This window comes from Sinocyclocheilus grahami, unplaced genomic scaffold (assembly GCF_001515645.1).
Source record: "Sinocyclocheilus grahami isolate Dianchi unplaced genomic scaffold, SAMN03320097.WGS_v1.1 scaffold250.1, whole genome shotgun sequence".
In the NCBI taxonomy this organism is placed as follows: Eukaryota; Metazoa; Chordata; class Actinopteri; order Cypriniformes; family Cyprinidae; genus Sinocyclocheilus; species Sinocyclocheilus grahami.
In genome coordinates this window covers 248,369-271,214 of record NW_015505429.1, presented here as the reverse complement: position 1 = coordinate 271,214, position 22,846 = coordinate 248,369, and the positions used below count along the sequence as shown (strand labels likewise).

Here is a 22,846-nt window from a genome sequence, read left to right as displayed (position 1 = left end):
TGTTAGCTAAATTTCACATTCATAAAAGTTCACTGGCTCTAAACCTTTCTTTTCTTTATTCAGAGTTGACCTATAAACTATCCAATGTTCCATTAATCCAAAAGTAATGAAAACGGTATCTTTGTAGTCATCCTTTTGTTTTTATATACATTTTTAAAAAAGCACTCCGAAGTGCTGATCTGAATCGAATGATACACGATATGTGCTCCGAAGTTCCGATCTGAATCAAAAGATTCGCGAACCCGCTCCGAAGTTCCGATCTGAATCAAAAGATTCGCGAACCCGCTCCGAAGTTCCGATCTGAATCAAAAGATTCGCGAACCCGCTCCGAAGTTCCGATCTGAATCAAAAGTTTTGCGAATCCGCTCCGAAGTTCCGATCTGAATCAAAAGTTTTGCGAACCCGCTCCGAAATTCCGATCTGAATCAAAAGTTTTGTGAATCCGCTCCGAAGTTCCGATCTGAATCAAAAGTTTTGCGAACCCGCTCCGAAATTCCGATCTGAATCAAAAGTTTTGTGAATCCGCTCCGAAGTTCCGATCTGAATCAAAAGTTTTGCGAACCCACTCCGAAGTTCCGATCTGAATCAAAGGCTGTGCCCGAAATCGCCCCCTATACCCTCATTCACTATTCCCTACATTAGGTCACTAATTCAGTTCACTAGAAGGAGTGAATGAAAACGAGTAGTGAATTCGGACACTGAGTGCACCGGAAGGAATGTCGCTTTTGCATAGTTTGTGCTTGCTGTTTATTAATCATTTGAAACTAGCACATTAGCAGCTCCAGTAGTAAGATTAAAGCATTTATCACGGAATAATTTGTCATGAAAATTATGTATAAACCCTAATCAAACAATTTAATAATCAATTTACAATGAATTTATACCCGTGTTGTACATTATGCTATACGCCATGGAGGAGCACTTTATGGTGCATTATGGGCATTCTCTAGCTGTTGAGCGTGCACCAGTTGTAGACTCGTTTTTGCAGTGCATTGTGGGATTGAATGAGTGCACTCGAGAACGTCCACTATGGTTTCGGACACCACTAAAAATGGCTGTTCCCTCAAATAGTGCCCTATTTAAGGCTATAGGGGGCGATTTCGGACACAGCCAAAGATTTGCAATCTGTTCCGCACTCGAGAACGTCCACTATGGTTTCGGACACCACTAAAAATGGCTGTTCCCTCAAATAGTGCCCTATTTAAGGTTATAGGGGGCGATTTCGGACACAGCCAAAGATTTGCAATCTGTTCTAATCTAAATCAAATGATTCGCGATCTGAATCAAATGATTCGCGATACATGCTCCGAGTTCTAATCTGAATCAAAAGATTTGTGAACCCACTCCAAAGTTCCGATCTAAATCAAATATATTCATGCTCCGCACTCGAAGACCCGATCGAATCTTCGCTATCTGCACTCCGTCTGGTCCCGATCTGAACCAAAAGATTTGTGAACCCGCTCCGAAGTTCCGATCTAAATCAAATAATTTGTGATATGCATTCCGAAGTCCCAATCTAAACAATTCGCGGAACGTGCTCCGAAGTTGAACCATCATTTCTGATTGGTACTCCGAGCACGTATCTCGAAATGATTTGCAGACCCGCTCTGAAGTTTTGATCTAAATCAAATGACTCACTCCGAAGTCCCGATATGAATGATTCACGATACGTTCCGATGTCCCGATATGAATCATTCACGTTACATTCCGATGTGCCGATATGAATAATTCACGATACGTTCCGAAGTCCCGATATGAATAATTCACGATACGTTCCGAAGTCCCGATATGAATCATTCACGATACGTTCCGATGTCCCGATATGAATCATTCACGTTACATTCCGATGTGCCGATATGAATCATTCACGATACGTTCCGAAGTCCCGATATGAATCATTCACGATACGTTCCTAAGTCCCGATATGAATCATTCACGATACGTTCCAAAGTCCCGATATGAATCATTCACGATACGTTCCGAAGTCCCGATATGAATCAAATTATTCTAGATACGCGATCCAATTGGAGCGCTTCAAAACAGTGAATCATTTTGCGACGCAATGGTTTAACTGCTTCGGAGTTTTGAAAAGCTCCGTTTCACCCATCATGCTTTTTAAAATAATTACAAGCGATGTCAAAATTCGAAAATGAAAGACTCTTTTTATCAGTTTTTTTTTGCTAGTGAATCAAGTTTGAGTTTGAATCAATCAGAGCGGTTCCAGCGTAAATGACTCACTCAATATAATCGGTTTGTCTGTTCCGCTGCTTTTTGCGTCTTCAGCCATGTTTACGCAATTCTGTCAGTACTACAACTGGCTTAGGCTTAAACTTTGTGTATAATGATCGAATTTGTAACTTAATTCACTAGCCTATATTTTAAATAGTTTGACCACTGCAATTCAGCTGGTGACAGGAAATCAGTTAAAAAAACATCCAGTCATCATCTCATACCATAGAAGAAGGTTAAATTGATCAGTATTTGTAATAAATATTAGAAAAATTATTGTAACTGATTGTATTAGTCTACAGAGTGATAGTCCATGTAAAAAGGGCAAATAGGAGAAGCAGATCAACACAAAATAGAGATGATAGATAGATGGATGAATGAATCTTGGCTGAAAATATTTGTACGTCTTAATAAAAATATATGAATAAAACCAAGTATTTCGAATGTGTGAATAAAAAGTGGTCATACAATGAAACCTGAAATAAGACATCTTTAACTAGAGGCCACTGTTGTTCGTCAGATATTAGTCCGAGAGCACACATTATCCTTGCTCAGTTTATATAACTGTTTTATTTTATTTTTCTGTTAGAAAAGTAAATACATTAATAAAACGACCCAGTCCATCCGGACGTTATTGCGTTTTTAATGGTTAGTTATTATGGATAAACTGTCTGGTAACACTCTTTAACACTCCACATATTCACACCGATGTCTACACTTCTCACTTCTGTATTCAGAAAACATATTGGTCTGATCGTTCTCATGCGAACAGACAGAGATACAGCAGGGTCACAAATCTGACAAGCAAAATCTCTTCTATTCTAAACAGAATGGCTTTAATGTGGTCTAAATTCACTGTTGATGTCTAAACATCTCATCTCCTCTGTTTTATATCCTAGAAGGCATATCGTTTTGATGTGAACAGAAACACAAGAATGACAGGAATACGAGACGAGGTTCAAGAAGGGCAAATCTGTCTAGGAAAGTACAAAACTATTGGGTTACAGATTTTCACAGGAACTTGTACTAAAAATACTCCATGTCTTGTCCAGTAGAGGGAACCAAATAACAGACATCAATGTCCAGTTTAGTCTCCATGAGCACCGATTCCACTTTCAGAATCTGTTTGTATAAAACAAGTACAATCATGCAACACTAATGAAATCTACTACACTATGCACTTTTGTGTTTTCTATGTTGGAGAAAACAGACACATGCAAGGACATAATGGGCTAGCTAACAGCTGTGGATTTAAACGTTAAAAGTCTCAGTCCATATGGCTCACATGTAGAGCAACAGCTTTCATTTGTCATCATAAAACATCAAATGAGCACAAATTTTTCAGATAAAAGAACTTTATTTAAAAGCAGTAACTTTGATTTGCCTTAAGGCAAAAGATGCTATAAAAAGGAAACATTTGTAATGAGCTTTGAGTCTAACAGTAAACATATAAATGAAAATATGCCTTGTAAATAACAGGGATTAGACAACATTGCAATTAAAAAGATTCTCATAGAACTAGGAAATTGCCATTTTCAACTGGTGTAAAGTGAAGTAGAGATACATGAAAGCATGTCAGTTTCATCTACTAGATTACCTACAGTTAGAGAAAATCAGTCATACAAGCATCATTTTAAAACAATTGTATGCAAAAAAACAAACAAACAAGAAGGTAATTGCTAAAGCAGTAGTTAGTCCATTTTGTGTCACTGCCTAGAATTTTCCTCAGCTAGATGTGCTTGTAGCCCCAGTTCATTCTTCTCGTTCTGACTGCCGCAGGATCCGGTCACCCTTCTGCAGGTAGTGTAAACAGTTCAGCCCTTAATATCTCCTTTTCTTTCAAAAGTGAAGAAAAAAAAAGAAAAGAAAAACCAAAAAAAAAGACTCTCCCAGCCCAGCAGGGCCCTTCATTATGAGACAGAAGAGATGGGGTTCAGAGGAGAACCCATTTGTGTTAGGACTTTATCCAGCCATTGGAGGGGACCGTGAAGATGCACTTCTATCCAGCAAGGGGTGCTCGTCACATCTTGTCTGTGATACTCTGCGCCCCAGCCCTAAAAAAACAAAACAAATACAAGTTCATGTAAGAAGTTGGTGAATAATCATCTGAAAACTGCTCATCATTGGTGATACTCATACCTTTACAAAGCTCATGCGGATGGTGCACATCTTGGTGAGCTCGTAGACGGCCTCGAATCCGTGGTTGACAGACTGAGCGAGCAGCTGAGCGAATTCTTGGTTGTTGAAGATCTTAAGGCTGCAGCCGCTGGGGATTTTGCAGACAGTTGTCGGGTGGAAGCCATGATGGTAGTTGCAGTTTCGACTCTGGACGAAAATGCTGGTGTCACTCAGACACTCTGCATACACTTCTCCTCCAACATAATACAGGTGGACACCTGAGGGAGAAGAGATCGTCGTAAATGTACTTCTGAAATATTCTATTATAAAGTAAAACGCAAAATAATTAACATTTGGCTTTATAAAAATCTGCACATTCTGCGCGTGGCAAATTCTTTAAAAATAAAAAAACGTACTTACAGTCTGTGAGTCAGAACAGCCGGCATTGTAGTCTACTCTACCAGGATCAGGAAACAGTCCTCCATAAAATGTGCTGCACACATGGGAATATTTGAGTTGAAGTGTTCTGGAACTGTTGTAAATACAACTTAACCACTGATTTCTAGTCGTGTCCATCTTTGGAAGGTCAAACAAAGTAGTTTCTCTTTCACAACGAAAAAGCGTCACACACCACGCGGCCCGAGTGAGCGGCGGCCAGCGGATTCGAAGAAGGAGCGTCCGGCGGGCCTGCGGCAACCACATGTGACGACCCCGGGCTGGACTCCGCTTCGTCCACGGTGAAAAATTGAAATCGCATCATATGACCCCTTTAAAAAAGATGGTCTTCCTGTGATTTATTTCAATAGTGAATCATAAGACAGTCCAACAATGATTCACCATTGTAATCAAACATGTTCACTTTGAGAACATTTAACTTTTTAGGTGTGGAGTTGATTAATTGTTAATCATTAAAATAAACACAATTGTCTTTGTTACTAAACCAGCTCATGCCAACATGAATCATCTAAAAACTGATGGAAAAAAAGTGTCTTGCTTTTAAAGGCCCATGCACACTAAGGACAAAAACTATAATGTTTATTATAAAATATTATAATCAATCTAATTTGATGAGAATAGGGAAGTCTACATCACAAGCTATATCCAGAGGAACAGTATCATTCAAATCACTTTCAAAAATTTTTTATCCAATTTTAAACAATCAGAATCCACCCGAATTTAAAGATCACAATCATTTAAATTGGCAAAAACACAAAAAAAAAGAGCAAATTGTCTTTGTTACTAAACCAGCTCATGCCAACATGAATCATCTAAAAACTGATGGAAAAAAAGTGTCTTGCTTTTAAAGGCCCATGCACACTAAGGACAAAAACTATAATGTTTATTATAAACAATCTAATTTGATGAGAATAGGGAAGTCTACATCACAAGCTATATCCAGAGGAACAGTATCATTCAAATCACTTTCAAAACAATTTTTATCCAATTTTAAACAAACAGAATCCACCCGAATTTAAAGATCACAATCATTTAAATTGGCAAAAACACAAAAAAAGAGCAAAAAAAACAGCACATGCTTACAATAAACCATTAGACCATTATTGTCAGTTGGTGTGCATGCCAGATAGTTATCAGTATAGTTATCTTTTTTTGGTGTGAATGGGCCTTAAACAGGGTAAAGGTTGTCATTATTGGTCCTAGTGCTGACAAACCTTTGCCACAGTGTTATTGTAGTATTATTTATTCACTATTATAGTTTTAATTCCTATTATTTTTACTTTTTTGTAATTTTATGTGCTTTGGTCATTTTATTAGTTCATTTTTTTTATATTTTTAAATGTTTGAATATATTTTTTAAGTTTAAATAAGTTCAATTAGTAATTCTAGAACTTCAACTTCAGTTACTTGACAAGGCAACATTTCTAATGTTCGTTTAGTTTTTCACCTAATATTTAGCTATATTTAAATTAACAAAAAATGTTTTTAATACCTTTAGTTAATGATAACATCACTGCTTTGCAGAAGGCTAAAGTCATGTCCCACTGGGTTTCCAGGACTGAGTGACAAAGCAGATTAATAACCGCATGCATACCTTTGCCAATATGGCGACACCATTTTAATGTTTAAACTTCAAAAACAAATTGGAGTGGTAACAAGTATATCATTAAATGGACATACATTTTTAACTGTGTGTTAATTACTATATTTAAAAATAAAAATCGCAATTGTATTTTGGACTGTTGTGAATTTTAACTTCTTATATTTCATTCCCTGTCTAACTGGGTGGCTCTTTAAAAAAATATTTTTACTTTTATGGCTGTATTTATAGTTTCTGCAAGGCCATTGGTAATATAGGCCAATATTTCCGCTATGAAACATGCCATAGACAGACATACACGCATACTTCTGTAATGAACAAGCTACATGACAAGACTCAGATTTGAGGGAGTTTTTTTTTTTTATATGTTCTTTGACATCACACCTGGATTACTTCTGAATAGGACGTCAATAGTTTCTTACCCCCTCTGGGCATGTTCTGAGGAACCATGCTGCTGCCAGTCTCCATGGACTGAGACCCGTCCTGTCCCATCTGTTCATCTGGAGGCATGTAGGCAGGAGGAGGGGTATCAGCTGGTAAAGAGACACCACAGAGAGATAGCGGTCAGACGATGAGGCCTGCTGCAAACAAATGGGCTTCCACTGCAATCCCCTGGAGCCTGCATTCTGATGATTCTTTACAGGAAGCCGCTTCGCATCTTATGGAAACCTTTTAGTGTCAGATTTCGCAAATCCCTTACATCAAACACCCACCTCTTTACAATGATACAGATATTCATGATGTGGAAACAACAGCTATTTAAAGCGGGCTTTTTTGTTGTTGTTGACCATCATCTGGGCTAGTTTAAATATGTATTTGGACACATATATTGTTTAGAAGTATCTGTTTTACCACTAAAAAGCAAACAGAACAGCAAAATATATTTGAATGCAATCTCTTCCAGAAATGGTTTATGGCTAATAATTTTTTTTTTTTTTTTAAATCACCTCTGGCTCTAAATAAAATCCTTGGTAGACATTATCTAATGCAAGAAGTATTTTAAAAAGGCTCAATAAGTTAAATTTCCAGACAAATTCAATGAAGCCAAAGGAGAAAATCGTTGTCAGATTGCTCGTCTGGTGGATCAGTCATATCAGATGAGTTATTTTTTTATTGAACATATAAGAAACTAAATTATGCTGTATTTCCTTTGGAATTTAACTGCAGAAAAACGGATCCATCTGAATGAATCATTATCATCACTGAAAGTTTGGGGTTGGTAAGATTTCATGTTTTGTTGTGATTTCATGTGATGAAAAAGTCTCTTATGATTACCAAGGCTGCAGTTATTTGATCAAAAAGTCATATTTTGTAACAGTAATATTGTATAATATTATTACAACTTAAAATAATTTTTGATGACTAAAAAAGGAAACAGAAATCTTTTGTAACATTATAAACATCTTTACTGTCATTTTTAATAAATTTAAGTCATCCTTGCGGAATAAAAGGATACATTTTTTTTGATGCCAAACTTTTTCATGGTAGTGTTTAAATATTGAATTGTTGATGCTGTTGGGACTGCACTAGTGATTAGCTGAGACAAAAAAGCAGCTCATATTGTAAAACAATTATTCATTCACAATGTAAATGTCAAAGCTTCAAGTGCTTCCATCACTTTAATCACTGAGGCAGATCTGAAGCTGTGATGAATCAAGCAATTTCTATTATAAAACTTCACTAAACATCATTTGTAGCATGCCTGCCATGCACTAGTTGCAATGAGCTTTGCATTGTGTTACTTTTATATCAAGCTTTCAAATTGTTTTGTCAATTTAAATCACAAAATTCAAAACACACTTTAGTATGCTGTGAAAAAATGTTAAGAAAACCATTTACAAACAATATAATGCAATGCTATTTAACTCTACAATAATTAATTAATTAATTAATTTTGCTACAGATATGCAGAATATTACGATAGATTTTTGTCTTAATGCATGTTTGAATAAATCCATGATGAAAGTTATCACAAGTTTTGACAGCCACCATTTTAATGTTTAAACTTCAAAAACAAATTGGAGTGGTAACAAGTATATCATTAAATGGACATACATTTTTAACTTTTACTATATTTAAAAATAAAAATCGCAATTGTATTTTGGACTGTTGTGAATTTTAACTTCTTATATTTCATTCCCTGTCTAACTGGGTGGCTCTTTAAAAAAATATTTTTACTTTTATGGCTGTATTTATGGTTTCTGCAATGCCATTGGTAATATAGGCCAATATTTCCGCTATGAAACATGCCATAGACAGACATACACGCATACTTCTGTAATGAACAAGCTACATGACAATACTCAGATTTGAGGGATTTTTTTTTTTTTTATATGTTCTTTGACATCACACCTGGATTACTTCTGAATAGGACGTCAATAGTTTCTTACCCCCTCTGGGCATGTTCTGAGGAACCATGCTGCTGCCAGTCTCCATGGACTGAGACCCGTCCTGTCCCATCTGTTCATCTGGAGGCATGTAGGCAGGAGGAGGGGTATCAGCTGGTAAAGAGACACCACAGAGAGATAGCGGTCAGACGATGAGGCCTGCTGCAAACAAATGGGCTTCCACTGCAATCCCCTGGAGCCTGCATTCTGATGATTCTTTACAGGAAGCCGCTTCGCATCTTATGGAAACCTTTTAGTGTCAGATTTCGCAAATCCCTTACATCAAACACCCACCTCTTTACAATGATACAGATATTCATGATGTGGAAACAACAGCTATTTAAAGCGGGCTTTTTTGTTGTTGTTGACTATCATCTGGGCTAGTTTAAATATGTATTTGGACACATATATTGTTTAGAAGTATCTGTTTTACCACTAAAAAGCAAACAGAACAGCAAAATATATTTGAATGCAATCCCTTCCAGAAATGGTTTATGGCTAATAAATCAAAAGATCCATCAATATCATGAGTGGTAGAGCTGCACGATTCTGGATAAATTGAGAATCACGATTTGTTTTGTCTCAAATAGAGATCACGATTCTCCCACGATTCTGAATTAAACTAAATAATGTATAACAAAATGTTATTGCTGCAATCTATTTAAAAGCGTTTAATTAATTTGAATGAATTATTAAACCATTTAAAATATATGCATTTACAATATAATATTTAATACACCCATTTTTGATATAAAAAATATGAAAAAAATTATTAAGTGGTTTGAATGAATGATTCAATGAAGCGGGCTTTTTTGTTGTTGTTGACTATCATCTGGGCTAGTTTAAATATGTATTTGGACACATATATTGTTTAGAAGTATCTGTTTTACCACTAAAAAGCAAACAGAACAGCAAAATATATTTGAATGCAATCCCTTCCAGAAATGGTTTATGGCTAATAAATTTTTTTTTTTTTTTTAAATCACCTCTGGCTCTAAAAAAAATCCTTGGTAGACATTATCTAATGCAAGAAGTATTTTAAAAAGGCTCAATAAGTTAAATTTCCAGACAAATTCAATGAAGCCAAAGGAGAAAAGCGTTGTCAGATTGCTCGTCTGGTGGATCAGTCATATCAGATGAGTTATTTTTTTATTGAACATATAAGAAACTAAATTATGCTGTATTTCCTTTGGAATTTAACTGCAGAAAAACGGATCCATCTGAATGAATCATTATTATCTGATTTTGTAACAGTAATATTGTATAATATTATTACAACTTAAAATTATTTTTGATGACTAAAAAAGGAAACAGAAATCTTTTGTAACATTATAAACATCTTTACTGTCATTTTTAATAAATTTAAGTCATCCTTGCGGAATAAAAGGATACATTTTTTTTTATGCCAAACTTTTTCATGGTAGTGTTTAAATATTGAATTGTTGATGCTGTTGGGACTGCACTAGTGATTAGCTGAGACAAAAAAGCAGCTCATTTTGTAAAACAATTATTCATTCACAATGTAAATGTCAAAGCTTCAAGTGCTTCCATCACTTTAATCACTGAGGAAGATCTGAAGCTGTGATGAATCAAGCAATTTCTATGAATAAAACCAGCTTTAGTTCTAACCCACAGCGCTATAAAACATTTGCTGTCCTTCTGCCTGAGTGCACCCAGTCTACAGATGCAGGCATCAGCAAATCACTCAATACAGAATAGAGGGAGCGCGGGACGGTGCCAAGTGATGGGCACCCAGCAGCAGGACTGAAGTCACCGGGCTTTGGTGTGCTGCTTAGCTGGCATTTCCATTGTTTACTGACAGCAATCGACACTGCACAACTCACCGTCATATCACAGGTTTATCATTCAGCATCACACATCCGTTTGCAATCGCAGCAGCAAAGAAAATCAACACATCAGTTTGCTGTTCACTGGCAAAAACATCCCAAAAGATCCATCAATATCATGAGTGGTAGAGCTGCACGATTCTGGATAAATTGAGAATCACGATTTGTTTTGTCTCAAATAGAGATCACGATTCTCCCACGATTCTGAAATAAACTAAATAATGTATAACAAAATGTTATTGCTGCAATCTATTTAAAAGCGTTTAATTAATTTGAATGAATTATTAAACCATTTAAAATATATGCATTTACAATATAATATTTAATACACCCATTTTTGATATTAAAAATATGAAAAAAATTATTAAGTGGTTTGAATGAATGATTCAATGACTGACTCATAAATACTTCACTTGTTTCATTACTGGATGAATCAGCGTTTTTGAATGAACCTCTCGAATGAATGATTCAATGACAAATACATTTTTAAGTCACTTTTTGCGAATCAATGTAATCGACACAAACGTTATTTGAAGCGCCAGTTACTTTCAAAAGGGCATTTGCTCTATTTTGATCGCCATCATAGACATCAAAGTTTATATCTGAACTATAAACTTTCATCCCAGTATTTCTGTGATAATATGAATGACTGTAAGACGCAAATAATACTGTGTAGTTGAAAAGATTTTGTGGAGCTGTTTCTTACCTAAACATGCTCTCTCTGTGTCAGCATATATGATAAAACATTTTTAATAGTAATAACATTTCACAATATTGCTGTTTTTACTGTATTTTTGATCAAATAAATGCAGCTTTAGTGAACATAAGATAAAAAAAAATGACCAACCCCAAATTTCAAACAGTAGTATTACTGAAATACTGTTACAGTTTTTTTTTCTTTCAATATTTAGATTTTATTTTTGTATTTCACATTTTCATTTTAGTTTTAGTAATTTGTTTATGGTGTTTTTTTGGACATTTTTTTATGTCTTTATTATTATTATTATATATATATTTTTAAATATGTCTATATTATTATTATTTTTTATTTCAGTTTTAGTTTTAATTATTTCAGTAATTATAGTACATCAAGTAAATAAATTATCAAACGAAAATGAAAGTAAATAAAATGAGAAAAGTTGCTTTGGCAACTAGCTGAAATAAAATAAATGCATGAAAAAATTTTTTTTATTCCTGGTCACGTTTATTAAAATTTCAAGTAACAAAAATGCTTTTATGGTTTTAGCTAACTATAATTACCCTGTAGTGTACTTTTATCACTTTTCCATAAATGTGCCAAGAAAATTCTTAATACGAAAAACATTTGTGTTGTAAAACATCTGTCATGAGAAGTAATATAAACACATCAGTCTTGACTTACCAGGACTTTCAACTCGTTTGTAGTGATATGGGTTGATACACACTTCTTTCTGTTTGGAACCGAACGGATACTCGCACACCTCGAGGGGTTTGAGCTCGTGATGGGACTGCAGGTCAGGCCAGCGCCACACGCGGCAGTAGATGACGTGAGGCAGGCCTTTCCTGTGGGACACCTGCAGCCGCCCATCCAGCGACCGGGGGATGGTCACACATTTGCTGGGCTGTCCGGGGCTGCTGAGGGCCTTCTCCAAGTCCTCCATGGCGCCCTTTTTCTTCTTCAGCTTCTTCACCAGGGCATCCACAGCCTTTTCCGCCCATTTTTCCTCCTCGTCGCCCTGCTTCCAGCCCAGCAACCGCTTCACCGCCGGGCTGGTGAAGGAGAACAGACTGGACATGGAGGTCATAGTGCTGGGCTGCACCAGGAAGCGGGATCTGAAGCGCTCTCGGCCCACAGTGTGCCAGGAAGATGATTATGTGTGTGTTTGTGTATGTGGGGGGGGGTAGGGGAGTGGACGAGCTTAGCCTTGCACGACCAAGGACAGGAAGTCGAGGCAGGACACAGCTGCTGGTGCTCAGGGCTCAGGAAGTCCTGCAGTGAAGCAGGAAGCGGGTGGAACTGGGTCACAACCACTCCGAGAATTAGTGTAAAGGGCAATTGAGAAATTAAGGTTGAAAACAACGATGAGACGACTATTAGATATTAGAGACTAATCCATGCCAGATACTGGCTGTGGTCAGAGGCTGACACTTCGAAAAGGGGCACCTGCAACAAAAAAAGAGAAACTGACATTAGTTTGGAAATAAAATGCATGTATACAATTCATAATGATGACAAAGATCACATGGACTGTCTATCTCCTATACTATATACTTTTAGTCAATTATTTTATTTTGTTTGCATGTGACGTTCATGACCTTATATGTGACCCTGGACCACAAAACCAGTCATAATTTTTTCAAATTGAGATTTTTACATCATCTGAAAGCTGAATAAATAAGCATTGGTGTATGGTGTGTTAGGATAGGACAATATTTGGCCAAGATACAACTATTTAAAAATCTGGAATCTGAGGGTGCAAAAAAAAAAAAAAAAAAAAAAAAAGACTCGGCCTGGAGGACAGACACAAGTAATAAGACTCAGTCGATCTCTCTCTCATTCACTGTCTGTTTAGGCTTGTTAAGTGCAAATCTACGGAGCCGCTAGAAATCAGCATGGTACACATTATGTTATCATTACTAACTTAATATTCAGTCCTCATGCATGAAGTGTAAAACGAGAAGGACATAACCTTACGAAAAAAGAAAACACGCAAAAATCGCGGTTGCTGCGGTTCTTGCATTCCTCTGCGGTTTGCTCGTCAATAGCGCGGTATTGCGATATTGCGGTTATGCCCTAGACAAGATAGATGGAATATTTGCACTTCATTTAAAACTTAAAATTAATTAAGTGGAAAAAGATGATTAAAAATAGTTTTAAAAAATGGTTCCAGTAAACAATTCCAGTATATTCCAGTAAGAGAGTGTTTCCCCACCAGAAGGTAATGGCCATATTTCCAAAGGGAGCCTCAAGATGTTAAAATAAGACAAAAGAAGCTTTAAAATAAGATAAAACGATTGAAAAACCAAGATATTTCTTATTTTAATTCACCCCAAAAGTTTAGTTTCTAGACCTGAAAAATTAATGTAAATTAATAATATCTTAAAACATCATAGGCATTTTTATACTGAATACACATACTTCATTTTTTTTATACTTATTGCTATAAAATAAAACTAGGGATGCACCGAATGTTCGGCAACCGAAATTATTCGGCCGAAAATAGCAAAAAAAGCGAAAAGACCTAATAAATTGTACAGAACAATGACGTGACGCGATCAAATAGCAACCAGCGACGTAAGAGTAAAAGTAAGAGGTGCGCACTCTTTATTATGCAGCACACATGTCAGCAGTGTGGAAGCATTTAAACTGTCGGAGAAAGACGCAAAAATCATTACAAGCACCAACAGTGAGAGACTGTTTAGTACTGCATCGCATGTCTCCGACGAGAAGAGGAAGGGGTGATTGTTGCTGGTTACTGTATGATGATTGAAATCATGAAAATGGCCTTAAACAATTAGTAAATAAAGTGCAGAACATTGTTTTCTAATACACGCACGCATTGCATGTATTCTGACAGCGCTGCACGACCTCGTAGCAGATCTGCTTGTTAACCAGGGTTCAAAGTCCAAAGCGCGAGGAAAATCTGCGCTGATACAGTCATCAGTTGCTCAGTCACATTTTTATTAATTTTTACAAGGCATGTGAAAATGCGATACGTACGACGTATTCGTAATGAGACTCATTTATAAATCTGTTGTCAACAAAAATAAGCATTGAGGTCTTCCTACGTGTTTCCGCCAAAATAAAAGTTGAGAAAAAGCAAGAGATCTTATCATCATTCATAAATATTAATATTGTAATTTTACTGTTGTTCTGTAAAATAAAATAAAAAGTAAGACAATAATAATGATAATAATCATTACAACAGCTCTATTTTAATACATTTATTATAACATTCACACAGTGTTCAAATTAGGATCTGTAATATTTTCTAATGTTTTAAAAGAAGTCTCTTCTCAGCAAGGCTGCTTTTAATTGTACAGTAAAAAATACATGCCTGATTCAAGAAGGGGGTCTGATGGCCCAAAATTACTATTTTAAAGTTAAATTGTGCTTTGTTTGGTATAGTGTCTGCTAGAATATGAAAAATGTTCAGTGTTAAATATTTTTAAATTGTTGTTTTGTAATAGATTTTTTTCTTTGAAAAGCAAGACAAAACAATAAAAAACACATTTTGGCTTTTTAATTTAAGAAAAAAAATTAATAAAAAATACATGGGGAAAAAAACTCGAAAAACCGTGTTCGGTTTCGGTCAATAATTTTCATTTCAGTGCATCCCTAAATAAATCAAACAACTGGAAAAGTCATGTAAATTCACTTCAACATTCTTAAAACGTTTGACATTCTGAAATTAAATTTCAATTTGATTTATAATTACTTTATTTAATCTATGAACAATCCCAGATTCTGCACATAAAAAAAAAAGTTTTGAGAACAAAACTGACATTACAGCAGATGCGGAAACCAATTAGCCTATACGACAGGGCCTTTGAATATGGTTGTGGATAATGGGAAGCATTTGAGTCAAAAAGGTTGGGAAGCACTGATGTAAAATATATACTATTCCTCATGCATTCACACAAATTTTAACTTAAAATTGGTGTGTACAGAAAAAAAAAGTCCATAGCCCTTTATGGGTGACAAACAGTTACGCTACAGCTATTCAGCTCTTCACAGTGCTGAAAAACAGGCTAAAATTGTATTCCTACTGAGTCTTTGAATAGTATAATTAGACTACTTACAAGTTTTGTAACAAGTGACACAATGACAGTTTTAGACATCTTAAAAAAAAAAAAAAATACATAAAAACACTGTCCAAAGGAAGTGCGCAAAAAATGCTACCGCCTATTCAGTTATAAAAACCACACACTTACGCACACATCTGAGGTCTTGCAGATAACTGTTAGGATGTACCCATCTGCCATGTGTTATGGTGAACTACAACAGACTCATTGTGTTGGACCTGTAAGCAACAGCCTCCCGCTGCCCCACCCAGGGAGCTCCCAGAGCGAGATGAGCAGAGCACAGCACAGCTGCTGAAAAAGTTGCAAATGTAACCAGGACAGAAAGGATATAAGACCTCTGCGAGGCACTTCCTGTAGCCACATCCCATCCCTTCCCCTTGACCTCTTCAGCTGCCAAACATCAGCCCATTGGCTCTTCGGGACAAAATGTTACTATTCAAAGCACTTCCCACACCCAGACCACTGCGGTGTTTGTCCTGTCAAACCACACCATGCTTTATGTAAAATGAGAATGATGGATCAGTAATCATTGTTAGTCAAAGGTGCAGTTAAGACAGGCGAACAACAGCCAAACATCTCCAAACAGTAAGTAAAGTAGGTCATCACTTCTCACTCCACCGTCAGTACAACAGAGCTTCCCCGATATTGTTCAGACCCTGTGAGTGTACAGGCACATATATACACAAAGGAAGCAGGAGCAAATCAAACCAGCCCTGACATTAATAGCACAAGCTGCAATTGACATGTCACTGTCTTCCACCAAGAGTACAGATCTAATTTTGCAGTTCATCATATGAATTAAAGGTAATGTTAGGAGTTCAATATACACTACAGTTCAAACATTTGGGGTTGTTAAGATATTCTGCCCCCTTTTTTGAGGAGTTTCTTATGCTCACCAAGGCTGCATTTCTTTGATCAAAAATACAATGAAATCAGTATTATGAAATATTATTTGCAATTTAAAATAACTTTCCTATTTTAATATACTTTAAAAAGTAATTTATTCATGTGACGCAAAGCGGAATTTTCAGCATCATTACTCTAATTTGGTGATTTGCAGCTTTTCTTATAATTATTAATGCTGAAAATAGTTGTGCTGCTTAATATTTTTGCGGAAATGAATACTTTTTTTCAGGTTTCTTTGATTAAAGATTCAAAAGAACAGCATTTATTTGAAATGTGACACTTGATCCATTTAATGCATCTTTGCTAAATAAAAGTTAAAAAATAATACAAATAAAAAAAATAATAAATTTTGATTGGTAGTGTAAGTTTAGCTGTGTTGACAGCTTCGGTTGGAAAAATCTACTAGTCCTTCAAAAATAGCAGTAATACTAAACGGGCACTAATAAGTATATGGAGATACAAATTTATTCAGTCATTTTTCTTTAAAATGTGTATTATGTGAGCTATGAAGCTATGAAGTTTGCATTTAAAAAAGCAAAACAGTATGAGTCAATTGTCTTTAAGACTGTAGAAGTCACCTGTCACGGTCACTGCTGCAAAAACAAAATAACTATTTACTGTGGGAAAAGTACCTGCATTTCACTGGGGGCGGGTGTCAACTTCATACAGTTTGTCACTGCCGTAATTCCTGTTTTCCGGATCCTCACACATACCATGCCAAAGTTACGTGACTATGATAGAAGCTGTAATATTGACAAAATAAGAAAGCATCGAAATAATATGTTCTGTATGTTTCAAAAAACATGTATTTTATGTGCTACTCAACACTATGCCGCCAATGCTGTCAATAGAGCATAACTTGAATTGAAACTCATCATTACTTTAAACTGCTCTATTCTGACCAATGACTAACACTGTGAATGGTAAAAATCAAGCCAGAGATTGAATTCCTGAAATCTGAAGTCGGCACACACCAAAATGCCTTGCTTATCAGCAGAAACAAGTTATCAGCTTGTAACCAGCACACTCTGCCTTGATTGCTGAGGGAGTGATGATAGCGAAGCTTTAACAATAGGAAGTACAGGACTCAGATCAGCAATATAGAAGCTCAATACACAAACACACACTTCCCTGCTCCCTATCTCCATCCTGCCTCTACACTCAGCTGCTCCATTTGCAAAATGAGAAGCACAGAAAGCATTACCCATATTGATTTTTCTAGGAGTCACAAAAGCCTCCCACTTAAAGCTTTTACTCTTTCTATGCTCTTATTTCATGGAGAGAGAGACATTTTGCTTTAAAAGTGAAGTAGAAATGTCTGACGTGAGGCTAATATGCCCATAAAATGAAAATTGACAGTCATCTGTTTCATCCCAAATAATGAAAATAATGTTAAGATGCTGACCACAACCGCAACATGATTATCAGAAGATGTGCATCTTGATGCTGCTTTATAATTATGATATACATTCAATGGCAGTGCCATTTGCAAAATTACACATGAAATCAGCTTTCTAAATCATAATGGAGTCACATTTTGACACTAATAGAGCTCCAGACCAAGGAAGAGGTGCTTTTATTCCTTGCTGGATCAATTTGATTTATTACAAGGACTGTCGTGCAGTCACAATGCCTCTAGTGGGCTTCAACCCATGCATTATCCTTAAAATCAAATTACGCATACAATTAGGTATAATAGCCAGATTGAAAGAGCCATCTAACATTTCAGTGACATTTAAGAGCACGACAGATGCAAGACAGAAGCACGGCCTTACAATTGTATCAGTTTGAATTTGATCAGAAAAATATGGCTTTCTTACAAGCCCAGAACAAGACCTCTTTTTCTAAATAAGGAGGAGAGCCGTCACACCCATCCAAGACAAAGATGCAGTCGTTCAGAGGGGGGCTGTTTAATTGCTTGACACCATCTAGTCTCTCCATCCCTGGAGCCTTACATCATCGACACAAATAGGGGTAGATCCTCTTTATGCTGCACATAAACAATTACCACCTCATTGTTCTCCATGCCTGAAATACTACAAAGAAAAACAGGTTTCTGAAGGTATACATCTGCAACATTCATTTTAATCGATATTATTCAGGATCAGATCATAGCTCAAGATTGACAACAGATGTGAACGCTCACATGAACATCTATGTGACAGATGTTACACGTTGGCAGACATTCAGAGGCTCTCAATGGAAAGGAATTCTGCTATTGCAAAAATTCAAAGAAGAAACTTCAAAACAACCAGGGCAGAAGCAAAATATGACTTACTGCCATATTTCAACAAATATTAAAAGAATACAGCTCCACCCATGAAAAAAGTACTTATCTGGAAAAAATATATATTTTAACATCTCATCAATATGTTAAAGATCAAGCTATTTTTGTGTGCACCAACCGATTTTTAATTGCAATGTTAGATCCACTGTGAAACAGAAGATATTTTTTCATCATGTTAAGCAGCTATTGAAAAAAAAAAAACTTAATCATGTGGCATACTTAGGCCTGTCGCAATAATCAATATATAGACTTATCGCGCAATATATGTACATGACCACAATAATTTTTGGCAACGCAATATATCTCCCATTATACTTACTTAAAAATTAATGTCACCGTGTTTTGTACATTCCACTTGCGCTTGTGTCTTTTGCAGCTTCTCGTACATAACGTGGTGTAGTCATGAGATGCTCGTTCAAATTTTAAAAATGCTTCTACAAACAAAGTTTCATCTGCAGATATGGTCTTGTTTAGGGATCTGTGTCTTTGTGCATATGGACATCTGACTGCGGAGTAGTGATTGTGTTTTTCAGCAATAGTGTGCACCCTTCATTTACAGAGAAAAGAAGGTCCGGGAAAAATCTCCATACAAGTTCTTTGTGCATTTTTCTTTTTTTCTACTTGTTACTTTGCACTTTTTGTTAGAAAATGTTTATTTACTATTTATTCAGGTTTTGTAAGGTATATAATATTTTGACACTTAATTTCCATGATCTAAATATTCTTAAAAATGTAAAGTTTGTTGTCATTTGGAAGTGTGTAGGCCTTCTTGCATTATTATGCTGTTACATTGATTATATATTCAGTGGCATAAAATGGTCTTTAAAATGACAATAATAACGCTTATCGCAATTATTTCTGGGGCAATATATCGCACAACAAAAAGTTGTTATCGTGACAGGCCTAGGCATACTCATATTTTCTGTTATGTATATTTTTTATCTTTAGATCATTTCTATTCTGCTTAAAAGAAAGTGTATGTATTGTACATCAAAGTGAGCTATGAATCCTAATGCATATGGTGTTTCAACTTACAGATACATTTGAAATCTCAGATTGAAGACTACTGAAAAAGAACAGTAAGTTCAGTCGTATTGACAAGACAATCATTTATGCATCACCATTAAAGCAATGCTATACGCTTTGATAACCCAGAATCTTATTATGCGATGAATGAAAGCCAGTAACATGGTGATGCTGCTCTTTGAAGGCACTCCATCTCCGATAACATGTTAAAAGCTGACCGTTTCCAAACCTCCCCTTGGTCAAGGTCAAAAGCAAGCCGATGTCTTTCAAATGCGTGTCTACAAAGAACTGCAATTATGATACTTAGGAAAATGCCATTCAATGTGCAACATTTATCTCTGCACACCAAAGCCAAGGAAAAATATGATTTTGAAGCTCTGTCTAAAAAAAAAAAAAAACTCAACTCTCCACAAAAACAGCAATAAACAAGTCTCAGACCACACAAACAATTTTTAAACAAATCCCCAAACAAACCTAAACCATCTAGTTCCAGCCTCACAACATCTTTCTCCAAATGTTTCAAGGTCAGAAAAATTTGAGAAGGACACTATGGATATTTCCAAAGACTGCGCACAGAGATAGCCGACTTCAGCTCATCACATCAGCTCAAATTCTCCATGATTACTATCAAACCGATGCTAAAATAGAAACTTTACCCCTCATATAGACAATTGGGTCGCTAAACGACAAGCAATCATCTGTGAATGTGTTTCCAAGGGATTTAAACGAATATTACTGAAGACAGACTGTCCAAAACCAAGGGAGCTGCCCATCTAGACAGCATTTTGGGCATCACAGGCACGTTTAGAAAGTCCGAGCCTAGGCAGAACACCAGCTTTTAGAGACTATAATGCCCAAAAATGCTGTCTGAGTGGGCAGCACACTAGGATTTGAGACACAGCCAGTAAGACACGACCATCTTTCCTCACAAGAATGTGAACAGTCACTTTCTTTAACTATACACCAATTATTATTAAAGTACGCCGTTGTTTATTTCATCCTCGTGGGGTTTTGTATGTAAATACGCGCGACTTCCTGCGAAATCATAAATATTTATTAGCTGAATAAACGAGGAGTGAAGCTAAGCTACGTTAGCCGCAACTTTGTAGGATTGAGTTCAAAACATGGGTAAGTTATTCGGTTTAAATTCAACCCGCTTTTACTATAAAACGCGTTTTCATAACTTTCAAAAATTACAACGACATATTTTTGGATACATTCGTTTTTCTGTATTGTGTGAAAACTTACTGCTAGCCGAGTTGCTACATGGCCAGTTAGCCGTTTAGATGTGCAGTTTGTGGTTTAACGGTCTATAATCCGTTTTAAACATTTTATACTCCTTTTACAAAATGTAAATATACTTCGTTCACGCGTTTTCCTCACCTCATTCGCACAAAAAGGAAAGGGAAAAACAGCAAGGAAACTTTTTCAATCACTTCTCAACACCCCCCTGCGGAAAAGCCACCATCCCTGTTGGAATAAAGTTGATAAGTGACCGCTGAACCGTCTTTATCGGCTCGATGTATTATCGTTAGATTGCATACCTTTCATGAAGTGGTGTAGCGTCTGTCGACCTCTGCTCTGTTTCACAGACACCGACATGAAGGAGGTTTTTTCTCTTTTTCCCTGCCTCTCTTTCCCTCTCGTCTCTCACCCGTCCTGGCGTCAAACAGACTGGAGGCGAATCACACGAGTGCATATCCATCCGCACATTTGACAAGCTACTACTCTTCTGTGCCTGCGGATGCACTTGAGATCATCAAAAGATGTCTGTGATAAATGGAGTATAGTATTGTATTATGAGAGTATTATGGTTTCTCTATAGTGGTTGTAAGATGGACAACATTAGAAGGCATCTACTAACAGTCAAATACCTGTTCTAATGAGATCAGAGGGCCCTATATGAAGGGGAATGTAACTGTAAGTGATTAAATTAACTCTATATAATTTATTCTATTACAATATTAGTGTCCTATTATGTTATTAGTGTTCATTCGTTCTAACTTGCTATAGCTGACCCTGAATTTATTGCTAATTATTATTATTATTATTATTTAGTTGTTTGTTTCTGTAGTGCCTTTATTGAGATTTATGGATATTTTGCCACTGTGATTTTACTGAAAAAAAAACAGTACTGGAGCACATATAGATCGATATGAACATTTGTGTATAAATAAAAACAACAGACGACAGTTTCCAACAGACAGAAATCATTATTACATCTGATAACACATAATAATAATAATAATAATCATAAATAATAATAATAGGCCCTAAATATAATAATAATTATTAATAATAATATTAATAATAATAACATTAATCCAAAATCCCCAACCTTGCCATGCTATATGCAGCTGAATAAATTGGCGGTGTTCAGCCAATCACAATGCACTGGGTCAGCTGGCCAATCAGAGCAGACTGTGCTTGTATTTTAACACATCTAGCCAAAAATGTATTAAAATGTACTTCTAACATTTTACATAACATTAGGCGCTAGGCTTATTTTTTTTATACGGTATCTATTTATGTGAATATTATCTGGAAAACAAACAGCCTGATTTGTGTACTTGACACAATGAGCAACCACCAAATACACTTAGAACTATAGTCTAAGTAAAGGCGGAAGGATACAGCTGGTTGCCATGTTACACAAGCGCTGTCCTGAAGTTGTGCTACGGTCACGTGACGTCACGAAAGTTGGCTCCACTCTGTCTGGCTTTTAAAACTTCAGCAGTGCAACAACCAATAGAGAGCGAGTTACGCTTGCTGGCGCATACACACGAGGTCATATTCAAATTAATTTCTTCGCCTATCTATCATATATATAATATGTTTTAACAGTAAGTTTCAGACTATGATGCTTTTTAAGTTGCATTGGATCGACTGTACAGATGTGAAAACATCTTCATTCAGAGTTGTTCTCAAGGTTTTCTCTTATTATATTGTCGTGAATGAACCATGGGGTAAGTGTGGATTCAGATTTGTATAATTCATCTTTATCTGAACATTATGTTGACATCCTAGTTGTGAATCTATTTATGCACTGGCTGTCTGTCTGTCTAAACTATCCCTGTTTAACACGTCAGCGGACTAGTTTTAAGACTCTCAGAGAGACCATCACAGCTCACATTGTTACACTTTATCCTTGTAGCCCCACCAGCAGATTATGATATGAGTATAATTTTTTTTTATAACTACTTAA

General features: G+C 36.1%; 1 protein-coding gene across 1 annotated transcript; it reads right to left on the bottom strand.

Moving 5' to 3' along the window:
- Positions 1-3,566: 3,566 nt before the first annotated feature.
- LOC107598346 (mothers against decapentaplegic homolog 1-like) lies at positions 3,567-21,299 on the bottom strand. Its single transcript, XM_016289655.1, has 7 exons — positions 21,186-21,299; positions 11,998-12,780; positions 8,794-8,904; positions 6,788-6,957; positions 6,398-6,407; positions 4,369-4,625; positions 3,567-4,283 (listed from the first exon to the last, which is right to left on the bottom strand). The coding sequence occupies exons 2-7, from the start codon at positions 12,419-12,421 to the stop codon at positions 4,140-4,142; spliced, it is 1,116 nt and encodes a 371-aa protein (XP_016145141.1). The 5' UTR covers positions 12,422-12,780; positions 21,186-21,299; the 3' UTR covers positions 3,567-4,139.
- Positions 21,300-22,846: the final 1,547 nt, after the last annotated feature.